The sequence below is a fragment of the Perognathus longimembris genome, chromosome 28 (genome assembly GCF_023159225.1).
Source record: "Perognathus longimembris pacificus isolate PPM17 chromosome 28, ASM2315922v1, whole genome shotgun sequence".
Taxonomy (NCBI): Eukaryota; Metazoa; Chordata; class Mammalia; order Rodentia; family Heteromyidae; genus Perognathus; species Perognathus longimembris.
In genome coordinates, this window is record NC_063188.1 from 91,924,481 (window position 1) to 91,944,143 (window position 19,663).

A 19,663-nucleotide genomic window follows, 5' to 3' on the forward strand; every position below is an offset into this window, starting at 1 on the left:
CTTGCCTAGCATGCATGAAACTCTGGGTTTGATTCCTCATTACCACATACACAGAAAAAGCCATAAGCAGTGCTGTGGCTCAAGTGGAAGAGCACTAGCCTTGAGGAAAGATAGGCTCAGAGACAGAGTCTAGGCCCTGAATACAAAGCCCAGGACTAACAAAAAAATGTCATCCATAACAAATTAACTACAGCACAGGCAGTATCCCACTCCCACACTATCTCAAGATATAAATTGGGCTAATATAATATCTTGCATCAGTAAAACCTATCTCAATGTCTCTTTTTCTCTGACATATTTGTCATTCATATGAATGTCATGCATAGTAAAATTATATTTAAAAGTCTCAAAATTACAAGGTCAAATTTGCTATTTTACAGACTATGATTTCTATAATTAGTTTATAAAGAAATAACTAAAGCAATTATTAGGTAGCACAAGCTTTCTGTCTTCATGTTATCTCCATACATCATCTTCATATTCATTCTGATATTCCAGGATGACTAGACTGTACTATCCAAACATTTGCCTCTTGAGATTAACCAAGGACTTAGGTGAAAATGATTGCTGAAAATCAGCACAGTCATTTTCTTGTACATTATAATTACTGGCTGAAGAGTTTCAAAAAGTATCAATGTCTGTGCTCAATTTCTATAAATTGTGATTGAATCTTTAAGTATGTGGCAGGAACATCAGTTTGAATAGATCTCTCAGTGATTATAATCAATACATTATATCTTGTGTCACATTCATTTCTCATATTCACTTCTTTGTGATAATTTGCATAAAAACTAGACTGAAAATTCACTTAGTTAATATGTTATGTAAAATCAGTGTAAAGCAAAGTCATGTTTTTCATATTGGGGTATTCTGGAAGTATCTAGTTGCATGTAAGCAATTATTCAGCTAAAATTGAAATGCTTCATCTATCCATTGCAACCATTTTGCTAAGACTATCAAGCAACATTTTAATAAGTAAATAAATAAATTTTAACTCTCCTCAGTGTGATCTTAGCTATAAAATGGCATATATTTGAAAGTAAAAGCCCACTAAAAATTCAATGTCTCTAATAATGGTAGCCACATTTAAGTCAAATTATAAAGGTTTTACTACCAAATTAAATTCTGACTTTGTAAGACATGTTAATTGAGCATCACTTGTTGTTCTTTTCTAATATAGATACAATATTTTAACTTCTTTCATTAGTTAGATTTCTTATTTGGGAATTATATAAAACAACTTAATTGTGAATTCTAGGAAGCTGTGTCCAAGAACCTGTTTCACTACATAGCTATGCCTTCCTACTAATTTTTAACTGCAAATCTCCTAGATTTATAGTTTCTACATTGATATGTTTATTAGTTTAGTCCATTTATCTGGTAATATTTTATCAATACTCATAATTAATTCCTATAAATACATGCTGCTAAGGCTATAAAATATATGCTTAATGAAACCATGTAACATTTGCTATTTATAAATTTGTCTAGACCATGAAAAATTTGAAAAATGTTTATTCATATTATTAGGTTTCTAGGCTCAGGATACCATTCCTTTTGCATTACCGTTGTGCTTTTATCATGTAAATACCTGCTAGTTTAGAACTACACTTATCCCATATTGCAGCAACTAGCCAAAGGCAGTTAAAGTAAAATGATGTTAATTAAATATAGTTAAACACTGAATTCTATGTCATATTAACCATTTTTCACGTGCTCAATTGCTAGGGTTAACCTATTGGAACATGTAGATATGGTATATTCACATAATTGTAGGGATTTCTATTGGACATATTCAGTTAAACAATAATTGCCTTACTATATTCTAGTAAGGTAAACAATATAGTAAATTTAATGATTCCTTGGTAGGATGTGGAATAAGAGACAAATCTCTAGTAAAAGTTAGACAAAGGGTAAAAGGAGTACCGATGCAACAACAATACTTACAAGACAATATATAGTAAACCAAATGTACAACTTTGAGGGGTGGGGGGATTGGGGAGGAGGGAAGATTGGAGATAAATGAGGGAGGACGTAACAAGTTTGACAAGAAATGTACTCACTGCCTTATGTATGTAACTTTAACTCCTCTGTACATCACCTTGAAAATAAAGGGTGTTTTTTTTTTAAAGATGTACTAATAAACTGCTTTGTTAAAAGGTAAAAAAAAACCAAACAGTATTCTTTTTATTATTTTTACTTTAACTAGGTCTTATCCAATAAATGGAATGGCAGATAGAAGTAATTACTGTAGCCCCTTACAAGGCTTACCTTCCAGGCTACTTTTGCTTGTATTTTTCTTTCTAAATAAACATCTGAGAAAATAAAATATGAAATCAAACTTTTCTTGTATGTGGGTGACATATTTATTCAGTCAATTTCACATTTTATTGTCCACATTTTTTTTATTTAGAATGTTATCTGGAAATGTGAAACTTCTTAATTTAATCATATTTTTGATCATTTTCAAAGCAGTAATTTTCATGGATTGAAAAAGCTGAAATATCAGCAAATTCATATGACACAAACTTTTCCAGACAGCATCCATTAGTTCAATGTTAAGACAATAAACTTGCGTCTCAAAGAGCTTACAATTTGTATGCTGATTTCACAGGTCATTTTTGGCATGTTCTTTCACCTTTCAAGCTAACAGTGTCTTTACTAATAAAATAACAGTATTATCTACCTCCGTTGGTAATAACAGTGACCAAATATGATCCTTTAATATCTCACAAACAAACATATGTCTGAAGTTACCCCTTCTACAATGTTTGTGAAAGAGTTTCATGTTGTAAAGGGTCCTAATGTGACTTTTTGACAATATCCCCTAACATTTGTTTCTTCCTCTGGCCCAGCCTGGCCATGGGCTACTTCTTGCTGCTTAACCACAGGGCTCTAGCCTGTAATTTACCCATACTTATTGATACTCTTATCCTCAGAGGCCTTGTTGAAAGAAAGCATAGAAACTTTATTACCTGTTAATTTATTTCCTATAGCCCCCAATATAGAAATCAATAAGGACCAATTTCATTGCTTGGGATATTTAAGAAACAATCTTGGAAAAGTCAAAAAGATTTTGAATGCTATACTAAAAGTAATTGTCCCTGTAATCCAAGGAAAAGCAATATAAAGTTAAACACTTCATGAGTTCCAACCATGTGATCATCATCTTTTCTTCTAGAGTTTTCCTATCCACAAGTTCATTTTCCTGTTAGAAGTTTCATTCTTGTAGCCTTTGCCTTATGCACACTTTGAAACTTATCTAAATGTAGTTACACTGAATTCTTTTGTAAATTATAGCCGTTAATATATCTATGCTGTAATAGTCTCTAATCTATGTGAACCTGAGGATAAGTTTTGTTTTTTATTCCTTACAAATAGGAATTTCCAGATGAGCGTTGGTATAGCTCACGCTTGTAATTCTAGCTACTCAGGAAGCTGAGATCTGAGGATCATGGTTTGAAGCTAGCCCAGGCAGGAAACTGTGAGAATCCTCTCTATAATAAATTATGCAGGCCAGAAGTGACACTGTCCTAGAGTGATTCAAGTCCTAGAGTGCTTGCCATGAGAAAAAGGCTCAGACTTCATGAAGTCCTGCCAGGCTTGGGTTGCCTCCCCTGGTGCGTGGTTTCAGGCTCTACTCTACTCTAATCGCTCCCTTTCTCACCCTCTCCCCTGGTCACCTGACCCACAGGTAAGGCCAGAGTGGAGTGAGGGGCTCAGGAAAGACCTCAGGTGCACGCGGCCATACAAGATCGCTTTACCTCCCTCCTTACCCGTGAAGAAAGCCAGGCATTCGCGGACCTCGAAGACGCTTCAAAAGCAAATCTGATTTAATAAGGGAGTGGCTAGCAGTTGATATAGTAGGTGGCGACGAGAGAAGGGGTGGTCTCGATCTGAGAGCTGGCGATAGGCTGGCGAGCTTGTCATAGGACCCCCTCATGAACTGATGTCACTTGCTTAGCACCACCCCAGGGGCGAAAAGCCCGCGAGAATGGGGGGCACATGGGCTGGTGAGAAAGTTGCGGGGCTGGTTGCAAAGCCAGTTCTTCTGGTTCCTGACCCAGAGAATTGTGGCCTGCTTCCGCATTCCCCCAGGGCTGGGGGAAGGGCGGGGTCTCAGAAGTGCTCTCCAATGCCCTTCCCCCTCAAGGCCAAAGCTGAACCCCAGCAAAGTCAGGAAGAAAAAACAGGAGTTACCTTTATTAATATGGAATTTAGTGAATACTTGCTTATTGGACTACCTGTTCATAGTTTAAATAAATATATGCATGCATTTACATATTATGTATTATATAAATACATATATTACTTTAAAATGGAATATATTATATAAATATATGTTATATATAAATACATACATATTATTTTAAAATGGAATTCTTCCTAAATACTAACAAATATGTACTATATTTGAAACTGTGCTTCAACTGAAAATAATGCAAGATTTAAAAAAATCTATATATGAAATGTGAGATCATTTTAGTATAACAGTATCAAGTTGAGCAGGAAAAACGAGAAATGTTACTGTAACAAATTTTTATGAAATTTTGTTATCTGTTCAGTTCTCAACACATAGAGGAAGACAATAAAGTGAGAAATGTATATATCTGGACTGGAATGGTATTCATTGTGTAAGAGCTTTAAACAGCAATGTCCATATTTTTCTTTTAGTTAATGGACACTTCATCTCTGTTACCCATAAAAAGAAAATGTCTACTTTTAGTCTGATAAATGAAAGTTCATTCTCATAGAATGTAGAACTCAATGTGATTCTAGGTAACTGTGCCTCTAAAATGTTAAAGGTCAGTAAATGGTGCAATCTAATGTTTTTAATATTCTCATTGATTATGTATCATGCATGTTTAAATTGTTGAATAATGGACATTTTTTTGGTAAAGATATTGTTAAGTATGAATAATAAATCCACGATTCAGCATTTATCTTCCTTATAGAATAGGTGTTCTGTATGCTGTTTCCAATTTTTTTTTTTGCCAGTTCTGGGACTTGAACTCAGGGCCTGAGCACTGTCCCTGGCTTTTTTTTTGCTCAAGGCTAGCACTCTGCCACTTGAGCCACAGCACCACTTCTGGCCGTTTTCCACATATGCGGTGCTGGGGAACTGAACCCAGGGCTTCATGTAAATGAGCAAGCACTCTTGCCACTAGGCCATGTTCCTAGCCACCAAAATTCTTTAAACATGACTTTCACAAGGAATATTTACCTTAAAATGGTCATTAGGGCTTTTAATTTCAATTTAAAATTTTTGGTGAGTTAATGGGTGAAGTTGTGCTAATTTGTTCCATTTATGTATCTTGGTTATTTTTGTTTTTTATTTATTGTTTGTTTGTGAAGAGTGGATGCTGGGCTTGAGCTGAAGTCATCACATTTGCTAAATAAGTGCCTTATCAAAAGAGTCAAACTCCAGCCTTTGGTTGATAGGAATAAACACTCTTTTCTCTATTTCTGCATATTAACTCAACTTAATTCCTTCATCATGATCCTGTAGATCTCTAATATAGGTAGTACTCAAGATAGGGTTATCATTTTGATTCCAGTGCTATTCCAGGTTTTTTTTTTTTTGAATATTTTTCAACTGCTAGTCCAAAGCTAAGAAAGCATTTTATCCTCTAAGGTGATTCTGTATATGGTCTTTAATTGTTTGTTAGTTTTGCCAGGCCTCCATTTTGACTTGAATTCTGGGCTCCAAAAGAGCTGTCAGTTTTCTTAGAGCTTAAATTTATAAGCAGTCTATAATTTTATAAATTGTCTATTCTGATACACAGTATTTGTCAAAGTAAGTCAGAAGGTTAGACTATATACATGAGGGTGAGAAAAAGCCCCTACTTTTGATGGGAAGCATAACAATTTGTGGCAGAGTGAGAGGAAGGTTAGCCACTTGGTACTAAGCTACAGTCAGAGAAATAAGAAGTTTTAGTGTGCTATTGCAGACTGGGGTATTTTAACATAACAATTATGTACTATACACTTGTAAAAAAGTTTAAAAGGATTTTGAAAGCTTTTTCCATTTAGAAATGATACTGCTTTAAGGAGATAAATATGTTAGCCTGATTTAAGCATTATACAATACACATATGCATTGAAACATTCAGATATCTCATACATATCTCTATTTCTTTTTAATCATTTAAATGAATTTTATTGAAAATCAAAAAGTAAAGAGAATTTGTGGCTGTTTTCTATACATACTGAGTAATAAATTGACACAATCTACAGTAATTTAATTATCAGAGGTAGTTCTCATTTTAGTTAACATGTCCATATTTAGTTAACACTGTAAAACTTTCTGGAAATCAGTATGTATAATCTACAAATCTGAGAAATTATAGCTCAGAGTTGATGATTAGTTTTTTAAATGTTATTTTCAATACCTAATTGATGCCTATATTTCCAAATAGGTCATGAAATGTAACAAGCTATTCTTTAACGTACTAGTATATGCAGTAATAAATTGCTTTAATGGAGGTAATAACAGACTTCTTTCAAATTTTAGTTTACATAAAGTTCTAATGGATCTCCAGAATCAAAAATTGAAAGAATTAAATGACTGGCTAACAAAAACTGAAGAAAGAACAAAGAAAATGGAGGAAGAGCCCCTTGGACCTGACCTTGAAGACTTAAAACGACAAGTACAACAACATAAGGTTAGCCTATATTAATGTCATATGCCTTCTATTATGACACAAACTTTAAATGTGTGTGTGTGTTTCAGTGTGTATGTTAATAGCCATATGTCATAGATTATAGATAAGAAACTTTCTAATCAACAATAGTTGAAAATAACATTGTTGCTGTGGTTGGAATAATTATAATTAGATATGATAGTATTAATAGGTGGGAAGCTGGGCACTGGTGGCTTACACCTATAATCCTAACTACCCAGCAGACTGAGATCTGAGGGTCATGGTTCAAACCTAGCCCAGGCAGGAAAGTCTATGAGACTCTTTTCTCCAATTAACTAGAAAAAAACTCAACAAGGAGTTGTAGCTCAAGTGGTAGGGTGATAGCTTTGAGCAACAAAAGCACTGTGACAGTACCCAGGCCCATAGTGCAAGCCCCAGGAGTGCCACACATGAATACCACACAGGTGGAATAATTAGGAGGTTATAAAACATGAAGGCTCCTCATGGCAAACTATCAAGACACTTATAAACATAAAATAGCCTTATGGAGGATTTGCATTTTTTTTCTTATCCATTCAAAAACACACCAAGAAGAACTTCAGGAGATGAATCTTGATCTAGGATTTCCCAGCCTTTAGAACTGTGAGAAAATTAACTTCTGTTCTTTATAACTTACATAATCTCAGGTAATTTTATTATGTAGCATTGAACCAGGTTGAGGCTTTTTTTCCAAATATAGTCTAGCAAAAGTTATTGCTTTTTTGAAAAATTCAAACTTATAGTGCAATGTGTGAGATTTACTAAAATTTGGGTACCTGGGAGATAATTTCTCTTTTAATTAGTTGCAATGCATATTAAAATATTACAATTTAAGATTTATTTTAAACATTATTTTGCACACTGAGGGTCTAAACTATTACTTACCTATGAAATATAAAATCTAGTAAACTTAGTATTTCAAATTTAGCTTTGTTCCATTAACATAAAGTTATATTCCTTGTTGCCAGAAAGTATCTTTTTGATTCTATGCTTGGGATTTCTATAAGGATATTTCCAATTCAGAATTATATTTATTTCATTCATTTTTATAAATGATGTAAAGTACTTCTCAGTTTTAAAATTGCAATAGAGCCTTGGCCAAGCCATGAGGCTATACATAGAGTAATGAACCACAGTGACTGGACAGGGATTTGAGTTACCATATTTAGTAAATAAAGTTACAAGAGAGCTAGTTAAATTTGCATTCCTGATTAATAAACAATATTCTTAGTGAGTGTGTCCCATGAAATTCATAAAACATAAATTCATGTTTGGCAGGGTATCCTTTATTTTATCTGCTAATGTCAAGATGAGCATTTCTTAGATGTTTGGAAATATTTAAAAGGAAATATTTGCTCCTTCTACACTTTCTAAATCTGCAATGTGCCCGAGTTCATTTTCTCTTATTATAACAATTTGTCATATCTAGCTTCAGAATTCTTCTATGCAGATAAAAAATACCATTGTTTTTATGATCCAGACTTTATATTTCCTTATTTAATAAGCTTCACATTTGCTTATTAGTCTTTGCTAATTTTTCCCTAAAAAGAATCAATTGGTCGTAGTAGTTTCAGATCAAGCATTTAAGGAAGAGTAGTAGTGACTATCCCCACCTACTATACCATCAGGGAAAGAAAATGAGGTACTAATGGTAATATAATCACTGTATGATATTTTGACTTAGGTTAACTTATCACAAAGACTTTCATTGAACATGGGATAAAGAAGTTATGCACAATATTGTCTAAGTTCACCACCTTCCTTGTGTGGGGCATGCATTCACATCACGAATGCTTTGCTTGCCCTCTTCCTGTTGGCCTATGTTAGCATTTTTGTATTTAACAATGACTTTATTCTTCCTGAGACTATTAGCTGATCTAAAGAGTAAAGCAGCCACTTGGAGGGTGGATAGGAAATGGAGGTAGTACTGCCAGTGTACCTCTTAATCAGTAGAGTATAGGAGTTAATAAATGAATCATGCATAATGTTTGTCCCCCTAAGTGCTAGTGGCTCAATACTGGTATCCTAGCAACTCAGGAGGCTGAGACTGAGGCATTGAAGTATGACGCCAACTCAGGCAGAAAAATCTTGGAGACTCCCTTTCCATTTAACCAGAGAAATACCTGACAAGAGACATGGCTCAAATATCAAATTCCTAGTTGTTAGAAAGCAGAGCAGAGGTGTGAAACCCTGAGTTCAAGCTCTGGTATTAGCATACACACAAAAACAAAATATTGATCCTAGAGTGGGAAATTTTCGCCAAATAGTCCTCAGAGTCTCTCAGAGATTCTTCAGTGAAACTGGGCTTCACATGTCCTCAGGGTAAATTATTTCATATTATTAAACTTTCATAATATATTGTGAGGTCACCAGCAAAATGAACTGCTTCCTCCTGTATCTTTCACACAGATCTAATTTCAGAGGTAACATACACAACCTTTTTGCTCTGGAAGAGAGTGCTAGTCATAGCACTAAGTAAAATGTGTGGTTTCTCAGAAACCACTAAATCTATCAGGTTTTCTATAATGTCACTTGGGAAATAATGTTTCCCATGATTTCTGATGCTCCTTCCAGTCTGTCTTTTACTATATTTTCAATCATATCAAGGAGTGCAAAACAAGGACTGCGCTAGTGAGCATCAGCAGGTGAGGCATTTGTGCTGGCTGCTTGAAGTGTAGAGAAGCAGCCAGGAAGAAGAAACAGAAATGGAATGTTAGGATAACTAAACATGTGGATAACTATGAGAAAAGGCTTTAGCTTGGTACTGTGAATATTAGGCAGCTGATCAGAATCTTATTATTCTACCAATTACCTGAAATATTTTGCACTTTCATCCAGAAGATATAAAGTGAATGGAATGGAAAATATTTGACTAATATTGTCATAAAATTTGAATAGATTGTCCATTATAGGAAAATATGCCATTTCTTATAAGTATGAAATTGCTTTGAAGAAAAAAATGTGAAAAAAATCACAGGATTATATGCTTGATTATGTAACATTTCACATTCAGTACTTTTATTCAAGTGGAGCACATAGATCAGAAAGAATTGGTGTTCTCTTTCAGAGAGAGGCCAACCCTTTCCTTTAACTGCTCAAATAAACTTTGGAATGGTTTAGTACATAGCCAATTAAGACAAGGAAAAACACATGCAATGCTTGACAATTGATAATACTGTTGTTACATTTGGATAATTTTGTTGAGAAGAAAATTATTTTAATAAAATTAACCAATTTAAAAAGTAGTTGCTAAATACACTGTTTTCAATAATTACTCATTGTATAGATATATAAAATTATGGAAGTTAACCATAAATACATAAAAGTGTATATCAACTAATAATATATGTAATTGCTTTAAATATGAATACACAATTATTTGTTAGAAATTTCATGTTTCATAAAATGAGAGATGATCAGTACTCTTTAGGTTACTGATATCAAACTAAAGCATAACTTAGTATCTGGTTACTTTGCACACCTTTTCCTTATAAATTTTAAATCAAAGAAAACAGAAATTGTTCCTTCTGAGACCAAAATACATTGGTAATTTTGTACTATCCAAGAAAGTAATTTTCTCCTGGTGTTTCTGCATACTTTCTATCAAATAGATTTATACCATTTAGCTTGGGTTTTATAAACCCCAAATCCTTCAGTTACCCATATTTTATTTTATTTCCTATCATTTCATTTTATATTATTCCCGAGCTGTGGATTATACCTATGGCCTGGTGAATGCTAAATGAGTGCTCTACAGCTGAGCTATGATCCCCTAGTTCTTCAAATTCCTTATTCTTCTTAAAGATTGTTACAGATTGCAAACTAAAGAGAAGCTATAGGCTTTGTTAAGGATTGATTTAAATTCTAGTCAGATCAGAAAACACATGCTCCCATTCTTAATTGAACAGCAAGAAAAAATGTTTGCAAATCTTGTAAGTACACCATGAATATTACTGTTATGCTTCTGTATTAAAGATGACAGGAGACTTTGCTATCTTCATGTTGACAGCATTTTATTTTGAGGTTAGAAATTCAACAACTGTGATATGCTGTGAAGATAAGTAAGTCACTTTTAGTCAATCTGCCAATTAGATATGGTAAGAAAATTGATTAATTCCAGACCAAATTATTAAGTCTAGCAAAAAATTGAACTGGCTGCAAAATTGGGGAGAAATCACTAACTCTTCACAGCAAGCTTTGAAGAAAGAATTTCAAGGTGTGCTTTCAATATGAGGTACTCAAGAGTGATTTTGTGGAGTGAGCACATCAAACATCTCTTTTTTTGGTGAAGAACCATGTCAGAAGTAATTCTGGCTGGTCATTTCTCACTTGAGATATAGACTGCTCGTAATGTTGATAAAAGCTTTTCCTTAAATTATTAGCAATATTATCAAAGAGTGAAAGCTTGATATGGACGTGAACCATCATTAATAGAAAAGAAGTGTTCTGTGTCGGAGGGAATTTCATCAAAAGGAAAAGGGTTGTGGAATCTGTGAGACTGTGATGGAGTTCAAAGCTTGGTTTGTTACCCTGATTTCCAATTCTTTCGAGAGATTTAAACATAGATTTGTTGTGCTAATGATACCACAAAATCATTATCTTACAAGTTAATAGAATGTGCACATATTAATATAACAGGTATGGACTATTTTCTGATGTCAGTGAATATTATGTTTTAAATGACAATGAATGAAAATCAAATAAGCTCAATCACCTATCCTTTCTTTGAAGCTTAGTAAATCACAAACATTTGAGTTGCCAAGAATGTGAAATATCCTCATTTGGTGATCTAGTTGTTCATGTAACAGAGTAGTTTTATCTGTAATCCTTACAAAGGATCTGACATTTCATTTCATTCCATTGCATTCTGTTCCACATCACTGAGCAAATAGGCATTTAAGCACATGCGTGTTGTGAAGAATATACTTACCAACTATATACAAAATCATCCTGAAGATGCCCACCTTTAGTAAACTGGACAAAGACAAAGAAAACAAGTAGCCATTAGACAAGGTATAATATGAAATAGCATGACATTTCAAAATGCTGAAATCTTGTAGCACAGGAAACAAAACAAGCAAATTCGATGTATGTCATTTGACTTGGTGATGTGCTAAAATTATACTACATTAGTACTATGTTTAATGCTAGAAGACTGAAGCCTGCTTGTAGAAAACATTAGACACAAGACTTAGACATTTGCAGGAGAACTGATGACCATTTAAGAAAATTTAGTTTGTTAGAAAGACATATAAACCTATCCTGAATTAAGAGGAGTCAGTCAATATAATATGGTAAATTCCAATTTTGCTTTTGTGAGTTAATATCAAAATTCTCTTACTAGTCTCAAACTCATTAGCTCAAGTGATTCTCCTGTCACAGCCTCCCAAATAGGTGGAACTATAACCCTCATGTTGGGGAAGATTGATTTGTATCCTCAACTGACTCTAGATCTGAATCAGACCTGAGGATTTAGGCAAGTTTGGCTCCACCCAATGTTCTATAGAATAGAGCAAATGAAAAAAATAGCAGAGAAATTTGACTCTTTTCTGAGAAACTATTAACTTCTTCATGGAATGGACTGATTGGGAGCATAGAAGTGTGCAAACTTAAGAGTGGGCAGTGACAGAAGGCATAGTGAATGTGATAGCTATGCATAAAATGCTCAGAATCAAAATGTTCAAGTAAATGGTATGTTAACTTTCACCTGTTAGCTCTTTCTTTCAATTGGGGATAAAAATACTAGGTATCAGAGAAAACTAAGCTGATAGGAAAAATGGCAGTACTTTCTGAACAGGAAAACATTCATTAGAACTGAAGACCATAATTATTTACTATTAGTGAAAGGATATGCTTTCCTCTCTGCTACACTTGAAGTCTTCCAATTCAACTTCCTCTCACCCAAATCCAATTTTCCTTTTCTTTTTTCAAAAAATATTTTAGGCTACAGGAATTTTATGCTAATTCATTTGACATTTTTTTGGGTTGGGGATATGGCCTAGTGGCAAGAGCTCTTGCCTCGTATACTTGAAGCCCTGGGTTCGATTCCCCAGCACCACATATACAGAAAATGGCCAGAAGTGGCGCTGTGACTCAAGTGGTAGAGTGCTAGCCTTGAGCAAAAAGAAGCCAGGGACAGTGCTCAGGCCCTGAGTCCAAGGCCCAGGACTGGCAAAAAAAAAAAAAAAAAAAAAAAAAGCGCTTGCCTCATTTGACATTTTTCATGTACACATTAAGGTGATTTCAATTCTTTAGTTATATGCTGTATATATTCATGTGTGGATTGTGGATGGCAGAGAATTAAGGATAATATTTAGAGATTAGAGTCTGTCTTCTTCACTAAATGATATATCTGTTATCGTGCTAATTTATTTTTATTGATGTATGATATCATTAGGCCAAGAAGTTTAAAACTACTTTTCTTCATCCCATGTAGTAATTAGGAATTTTAAGAATTGTTTGAGGAATTTAAATCTCTTATGTACATTTATAGAGTCAAAACATTGCTGTAAATTTGGCCTTTTTCTAAATTTCAAAAGCTACATAATCTTTATATGCTTATGGTATCGTGGTTAGAATTGATTAGATATGGTTGAATTGGATAAATACAGGGTTTTTTTGCAGTTTGATATAGTATCTTTGATCTGAATAGTATGATTCTATAAAAAATGAATGGTAATATTATGGAGTTCAAACTGTGTGACAAGCAAAATGCTGATCAATTATACATTATTCAGTCATCATAATCACTTCGGTAGTTCTTGTCCAATTTTGCAAATTAGGAAGCTGAAGCTTGAAGTAGTTGAGACTTTTTCAAGATTACATAGTTGGCTAGTACCAGGAATCAAACCCAGAAAATCTGACTTTAAATACTACATGTTTGACATATGCCCATCTCAGAGACTTTTCCATACAATGTCATTATGAAATATATACAGACACCCTAATTTGTCTGCTGTGATTTTGAAACCTTTTTTCTTGATTCCTCTTTGTCTAATGGGAAGAATGTAGTGCTTTTATACTTTTCTAATCTTTGCATTGAAGTCATCTTTTAGAAACTCCCCTCACACACACATTTAGTTAGCTTAGTTGCTGACACAAACAAATATTCCCTTATAACACAATTGTAAAACAATAGGTTCTGATATAAAGGCTAATAAATCTATTCAATCACATTTAAGTATATAAATGTCAAAATAAAACCTAAGAGAATGTATTGGGAAGCTTATTTTAAAATGTTCAGCCAATTTACATCAATCTATATGTCACGAGTAGATCCACGAGGAGATAGGCACTATCATAACCACCCAGGCTTAGCAACATGAATGTGTGATTGAAAAATAAAATTGAAATCATTTCTAGATCATTTCATTCAGGGAAGCAGAAGATACAGATTCTAGTTTGTTGCATAAGCCATAGGAGTAAAGAGAATAAATTGCCTGCATTGCCATCATTTCCTAAGCAAGTCTAAAACTTTGAATTCAGGACACGCAAACACTGATGTGTATATTCAATAAACTGGCTAATTAATTGCTAATATCTTGGAAGTTTTTTCTTGTTCCTAAGAAAGATTTTGTAAGAGTTCCTTTCCTAGATGTTATTAGTCTCTCTTCCTTGAAACTCCTCTACTTGTTTGTTACTTGTTCTTGAGGTTTGTTTTGTGCTGGTGCTGATGCTTAAAACTGAGGGTTTGGGCACTGTCCTTGAGCTTTATTTTTGAATTATGGCTAACACTCTAGAATTACAATCATAGCTCCACTTTGAGCTTTTTAATGGTTAGAGGTAAGTCTCTCAGCAGACTTTCCTTTTGAGGCTGGCTTCAGACTGTAATCCTCTGAATTCAGCCTCCTGAGTAGCTATGATTATAGACATGAACCAGAAGCTCCCTGTCCTCTACGGTTTGTTTTGTTTTGTTTTAATGCTGTTCATGATTCTTGCAGTTGGATCTTGGACACTGTTTCTACACTTTCTCATTCTAAGCTAGCATATTACCACTTGAACCCTAGCTCCACTTCTGGCTTTTTGATAGTTATTTGGAGATAAGAGACTCAAGGGCTTTCCTGCCTGCACTGGTTTGTACCTTAATCTTCAGATCTCTGTTTCCTGAGTAGGTAGAATTACAATTATTAACCATGAGCACTTGGCCATTACTGGTTTTACAAGATCTTTTGCAATATTATAAATGAAAGAAGTTTTATTCCCACTCCTTTTTCCTTTTGTGATATCTATTTAGTAAATTTAAAAGAAGCCAGATGAAACCTTGTAATTATCTTTCTCATATTAATTTTAAAATATTTTGAGAGGTAATCATCCTAGAGTCAATATACAACACATAGATGTGTTGTTACTAGATGTGTGATATGTATGTGCAAGCATATGACTAGCAAGTGTTTGCAGTTTCCTGTTTGTTTTTTTCTTTTTTTTTTAAGATTTTTTATTGTCAAAGTGATGTACAGAGAGGTTACAGTTTCATACATTAGGCATTGGATACATTCCTTGTACTGTTTGTTACCTCCTCCCTCATTCCCCCTTCCCCCCTCCTCCTTTCCCTCTCCCCTCATGAGTTAATTGTTCAGTTGGCTTACACCAAACAGTTTTGCAAGCACTGCTTTTGTAGTCGTTTGTCTTTTTATCCTGTGTCTCTCGATTTTGGAATTCCCTTTCACTTTCCTAGTTCTAATACCAGTATACACAGTTTCCAATGTACTCAGATAAGATACAGAGATAGTGCAGGTACAACCACAGGAAGGGGATACAAGAGGATCATCAACTAAAGAAACTATGGTTTCACATCGCATGTTGAAAGTAATTACAACAGTGATATAACACTCGTTTCCATAACATGGAGTTCATTTCACTTAGCATCATCTTATGTGTTCATAAGGGCTTAGCTATTGGGCTCTTGTGATCCTCTGCTGTGACTAGCCTAAACCTGTGCTAATTATTCCCTATGAGGGAAACCACAGAGTCCCTGTTTCTTTGGGTTTCAGTTTCCTGTTTGTTAATCATTAAAGTAGCAGGATGAGTAAAGTACATGATATAATAAAAACATCACTGTTTTATTGATCCATATAGCTGAATCTATGGTGAAAAAAATTATTTTTTCATAGAGAATGCAGGAGTCTCAATCTAGTTTTTTCTTTTAACTTTCTATTAATTGTATCATTTTGCCTCCAAACTGAAATCCTAAATTTTTGTAGTCTAATGCGTTTCTACATCTTCATTTCCTCAGCATTATTACCCAGACATACTAAGGAAGGGTAAAATAACAGGTTGAGTAAAAATTGAAGTGGGTTTTTTCTCCAGGAATTGTTATAAGCCACTTTCTGAAAACCAACTTGACCAGTGAAAACAATCAAAATTCAATACCACTGATGACATTTGAAGGAAGTAACATCAAAGCTATATTTAAAAATTATAAAATTGTGATCCTGTACTAAGGGAGCAACAAATTTCGTCAGATCCTTTAACTAGAGAATTATTTTGGCAAAAGACAATTATTCACAGAGGTGTAACAAAACCCAGGTTTGTCAAATCTAAGCATTTTAATGTTAAATTTCACTGTTGCCCTTTTCTCTTGTCACAAGGAGAAAAGGATTGTTATTTGACATTAGAGAACAAACATTGCTGACATTTGTATCTAATAATAGTATAGAAATTTAATTAGACGCATGATAGATTTTTTAACCTGGTGTTACAAAAGCATTACTTTAATAAAAAAAAAATAAGGGAAAGGAATAGCTAATGTGCCGACATATGTGGATTTAATTTGTAACATTTCAAAAATGAAAAGCATTTTAATGATTACATGTTATAACATTTTGAATTGAAGTACTATTTGCTGATGGTAAAAACTGATGTGGTTCTCTAAGGATATGTCTATATTTAGAAATAATTTGGCTTTTGTTTTGAGTTTAAATAGCAAATAAACTGTTAATCTCCATCGTCTAAATGGAGCTATGGGAAATTCAAATCTGAAAGAAGTCAATATTTAACCAAAGTTTTCATTAAAATTTAAAATAACTTGACAAAATTTGAGTTTAAGGAATAAATAGCCTTGAAAATCCAAGTAGAGAAGCATGCACCCATTCTGTATCCCAGAGATAAAGATCATTATTAATAGATACTCTCAGCGCTGGGAATATGGGATAGTGGTAGAGTGCTTGCCTTGAATACATGAAGCCCTGAGTTCAATTCCTCAACACCACATATATAGAAAAAGCCACAAGTGGTGCTGTGGCTCAAGTGGTTGAGTGCTAGTCTTGAGAGAAAAGAAGCCAGTAACAGTGCTCAGGCAATTCAAGCCCCAACACTGGCAAAAATTAGATATTCTGTTTGAAAGAAGAATTTAAACTTTTCATCTCACATTTTTGTGCTAAGTGTTTTTGTTTTTATAAGAATAAGGTTCAAAATTTGGATCTTGAGCATAGGATATTTTATAAATTTTTGTCCAAACATGATATTGTATAAAATACCTAATACTGTAGTATTCACTCATATTTATATTTGGAGTTGAACTCTGAGGACAGAAGAAATTTTGCAATAGATTTTGTCTTGCAGCTAAAAACTATGGCCAGAAAGGTCAGTTTAATCTTTTTAAATTTTATCTCTCTTTAGGAGTGAAGGGAGAGATATAATTTAAAAACGTCATAGAAGAGAATAAGAGATACGGGAAATACCATTGAATCAGATATGGCTCATACTAATCTGTAGTGCTATTCACTCATCAAAATTTTGTCACAATGGACAGCCTTTCTTCTGTCCTTTTATTTCCATCTGCTCATTATAATTCCAGATGGTTTTTGACTTTGATCTTAAAGTTATCAACACACCAGTAACATTGTCACTTTGTGATAGCACATTTGCAAAAGCATAAATGTAAACCATTTATGAAAATAGCAAATATGCCATTTCCAATTCAATAGAGAGCTGCAAAACAAAATCAGACACTAACTACCAGAAAAAAAGGAATAGCACGTGTTCTTTAGAAAGATTCAATCTGAGTTTGAAAGTAGAGTTTTCCTGACTCAACAATATTCTAATTTTCCTTTACCAAGGTGTATCAAAACAGTGAAAATATTTATATATCACGCAATAAGTATACCATTTTCCAGTAATTTTTAATATATGTAACTACTTATATGTGCACAATAAATATAAACTATAATATATACAACTCTCCATATGTGTATGTTTATATTGAGTGACACAAAAAATAATTGGTTAAATTAAGGAAGCCAATTTATTATATACTGGCCTCCTAATTATTATTATAATTATTCAAGAAATTCTTGGCTGAAGAATGTTCCCATTCTGGCTTATGTAACTCTGAAAACACAGACTTGACATCACTGTCAAGGGCAACGCTGAATGTTAATGTTTCCATTTTTGGCCTTGTGGCAGAAAAGAGTTTTATTAATCAATGCAAGCTCTAGAATGTCAGAGACATGGTAGACAGTATAGATTCCACACAAAAAAAATGGATGCAGAGTCATTTTATCCTAAATTGTTTTGTATGAAAATGCAGCATAAAAATCTAGAGGAGAGGAACGAAATAGAGATGATTTCATAGTATGCTAAAAATTTGAGGCTTAAACCTAACAGTCCTCAGATAGCTGTTTTCATACATTTGAGGTTGTGATGCAGCTATTCTGTGAGTTCCCTTGTGCTGGCATATATTGAATATCTAAGAACTAGATTGATAGATGCCCAGCAAGTCGAGAAAGTCTACCAGAAAATAATAGGGCATGTCTCAATCATGCTTCTCTTTCCACATGTTATATAACCAACAAATTGAAATGCAAGCTAGTATGTTAGAAGCTTCAATTAGCTTTTCCAGGAAATACCCACAATAATTAGTGTAGTACAGCACTGTTGGTGGGAGTGTGAACTTGTTAAACCTCTCTGGAAGGCAATATGGAGGTCCCTCAAAAGGCTAAACATTGAGATCCCCTATGACCCAGCAACCCCACTTTTGTGCATTTACCCAAAGGACCACAATCAAGGCCATACTAAAGCTACCAGCACAACCATATTCATTGCAGCATCATTTACCACAACTAAAATATGGAAACAACCCAGAGGCTCCTCAATAGATGAATGGATCAAGAAATTGTGGTGTATATACACAATGGAATTCTATCAGAAAGAATGACATTCATAACGAAATGGAAAGACTTGGAAAAAATCATACTAAATGCAGTGAGCCAGACCCAAGGAAATACAGACTCTATACTATACTCCTACCAGATGGTCACAATAACTCAATAGCTATGTATATATGATCACATAAGGTGATACTAACTGCAATGAACCCCGAGATATGGAAACAAGCAGCTTATCGTTGCTGTTGTTGTTTTTAATGTACTATGTGAAATTATTTCTTTTTTCTTTTGTTTATCTTCCCTATGGTTTCGCCCTTGTTGTCAATATATTTGATTTCGGTGCCCTGGATACTGTATATATGTTTGTCTGAATGAGGGAAGGAAAGGGGAACATCAAAATGGTGAGATAAATTGTAAAATGTGAACCAATTCAACAGCAATACATACAAGACAATACGTTGTAAACTAACTGCACAACTCAGTGCAGGGGATTGGGTACAAGGGAAGGTGGGAGAAAAATGAGGGAAGAGGTAAAAGTTTGATAAGAATTGTGCTCACTACCTTATGTTACTGTAACCCCTCTGTAAATCACCTTGACAACAAATAAATTAAAAATATAAAATAATGTGTAGTGTAGCAGAGGAAGATCTTAGGCAATCTGGAACTCCTTAGCAGGATGTTTTGGTTCCAGATAGGGATTTTCAGGTAATACTCATATGTACTTATTTTTCTCTTCACTCCTGTTTCTCTTTATTAACAATATCTCATGTGGAAATGGTGATTTTGACATCACATTTTTGGAGAAAACAATGACTTTTCACAGTCACCTGTATAAGTTTGGATTGCCAGGATTTGAGTTATTCTCTTTTAATCTAT

General features: G+C 34.0%; 1 protein-coding gene across 1 annotated transcript in view; it reads left to right on the plus strand.

Moving 5' to 3' along the window:
• The window catches only part of Dmd (dystrophin), a 1,916,788-nt gene that overhangs the window by 531,488 nt on the left and 1,365,637 nt on the right, over window positions 1–19,663 (plus strand). Inside the window, exon 12 of the mRNA XM_048336444.1 lies at window positions 6,515–6,665. Within this exon, the coding sequence (XP_048192401.1) occupies window positions 6,515–6,665 (151 nt within the window). The remainder of the gene's footprint in view (window positions 1–6,514; window positions 6,666–19,663) is intronic.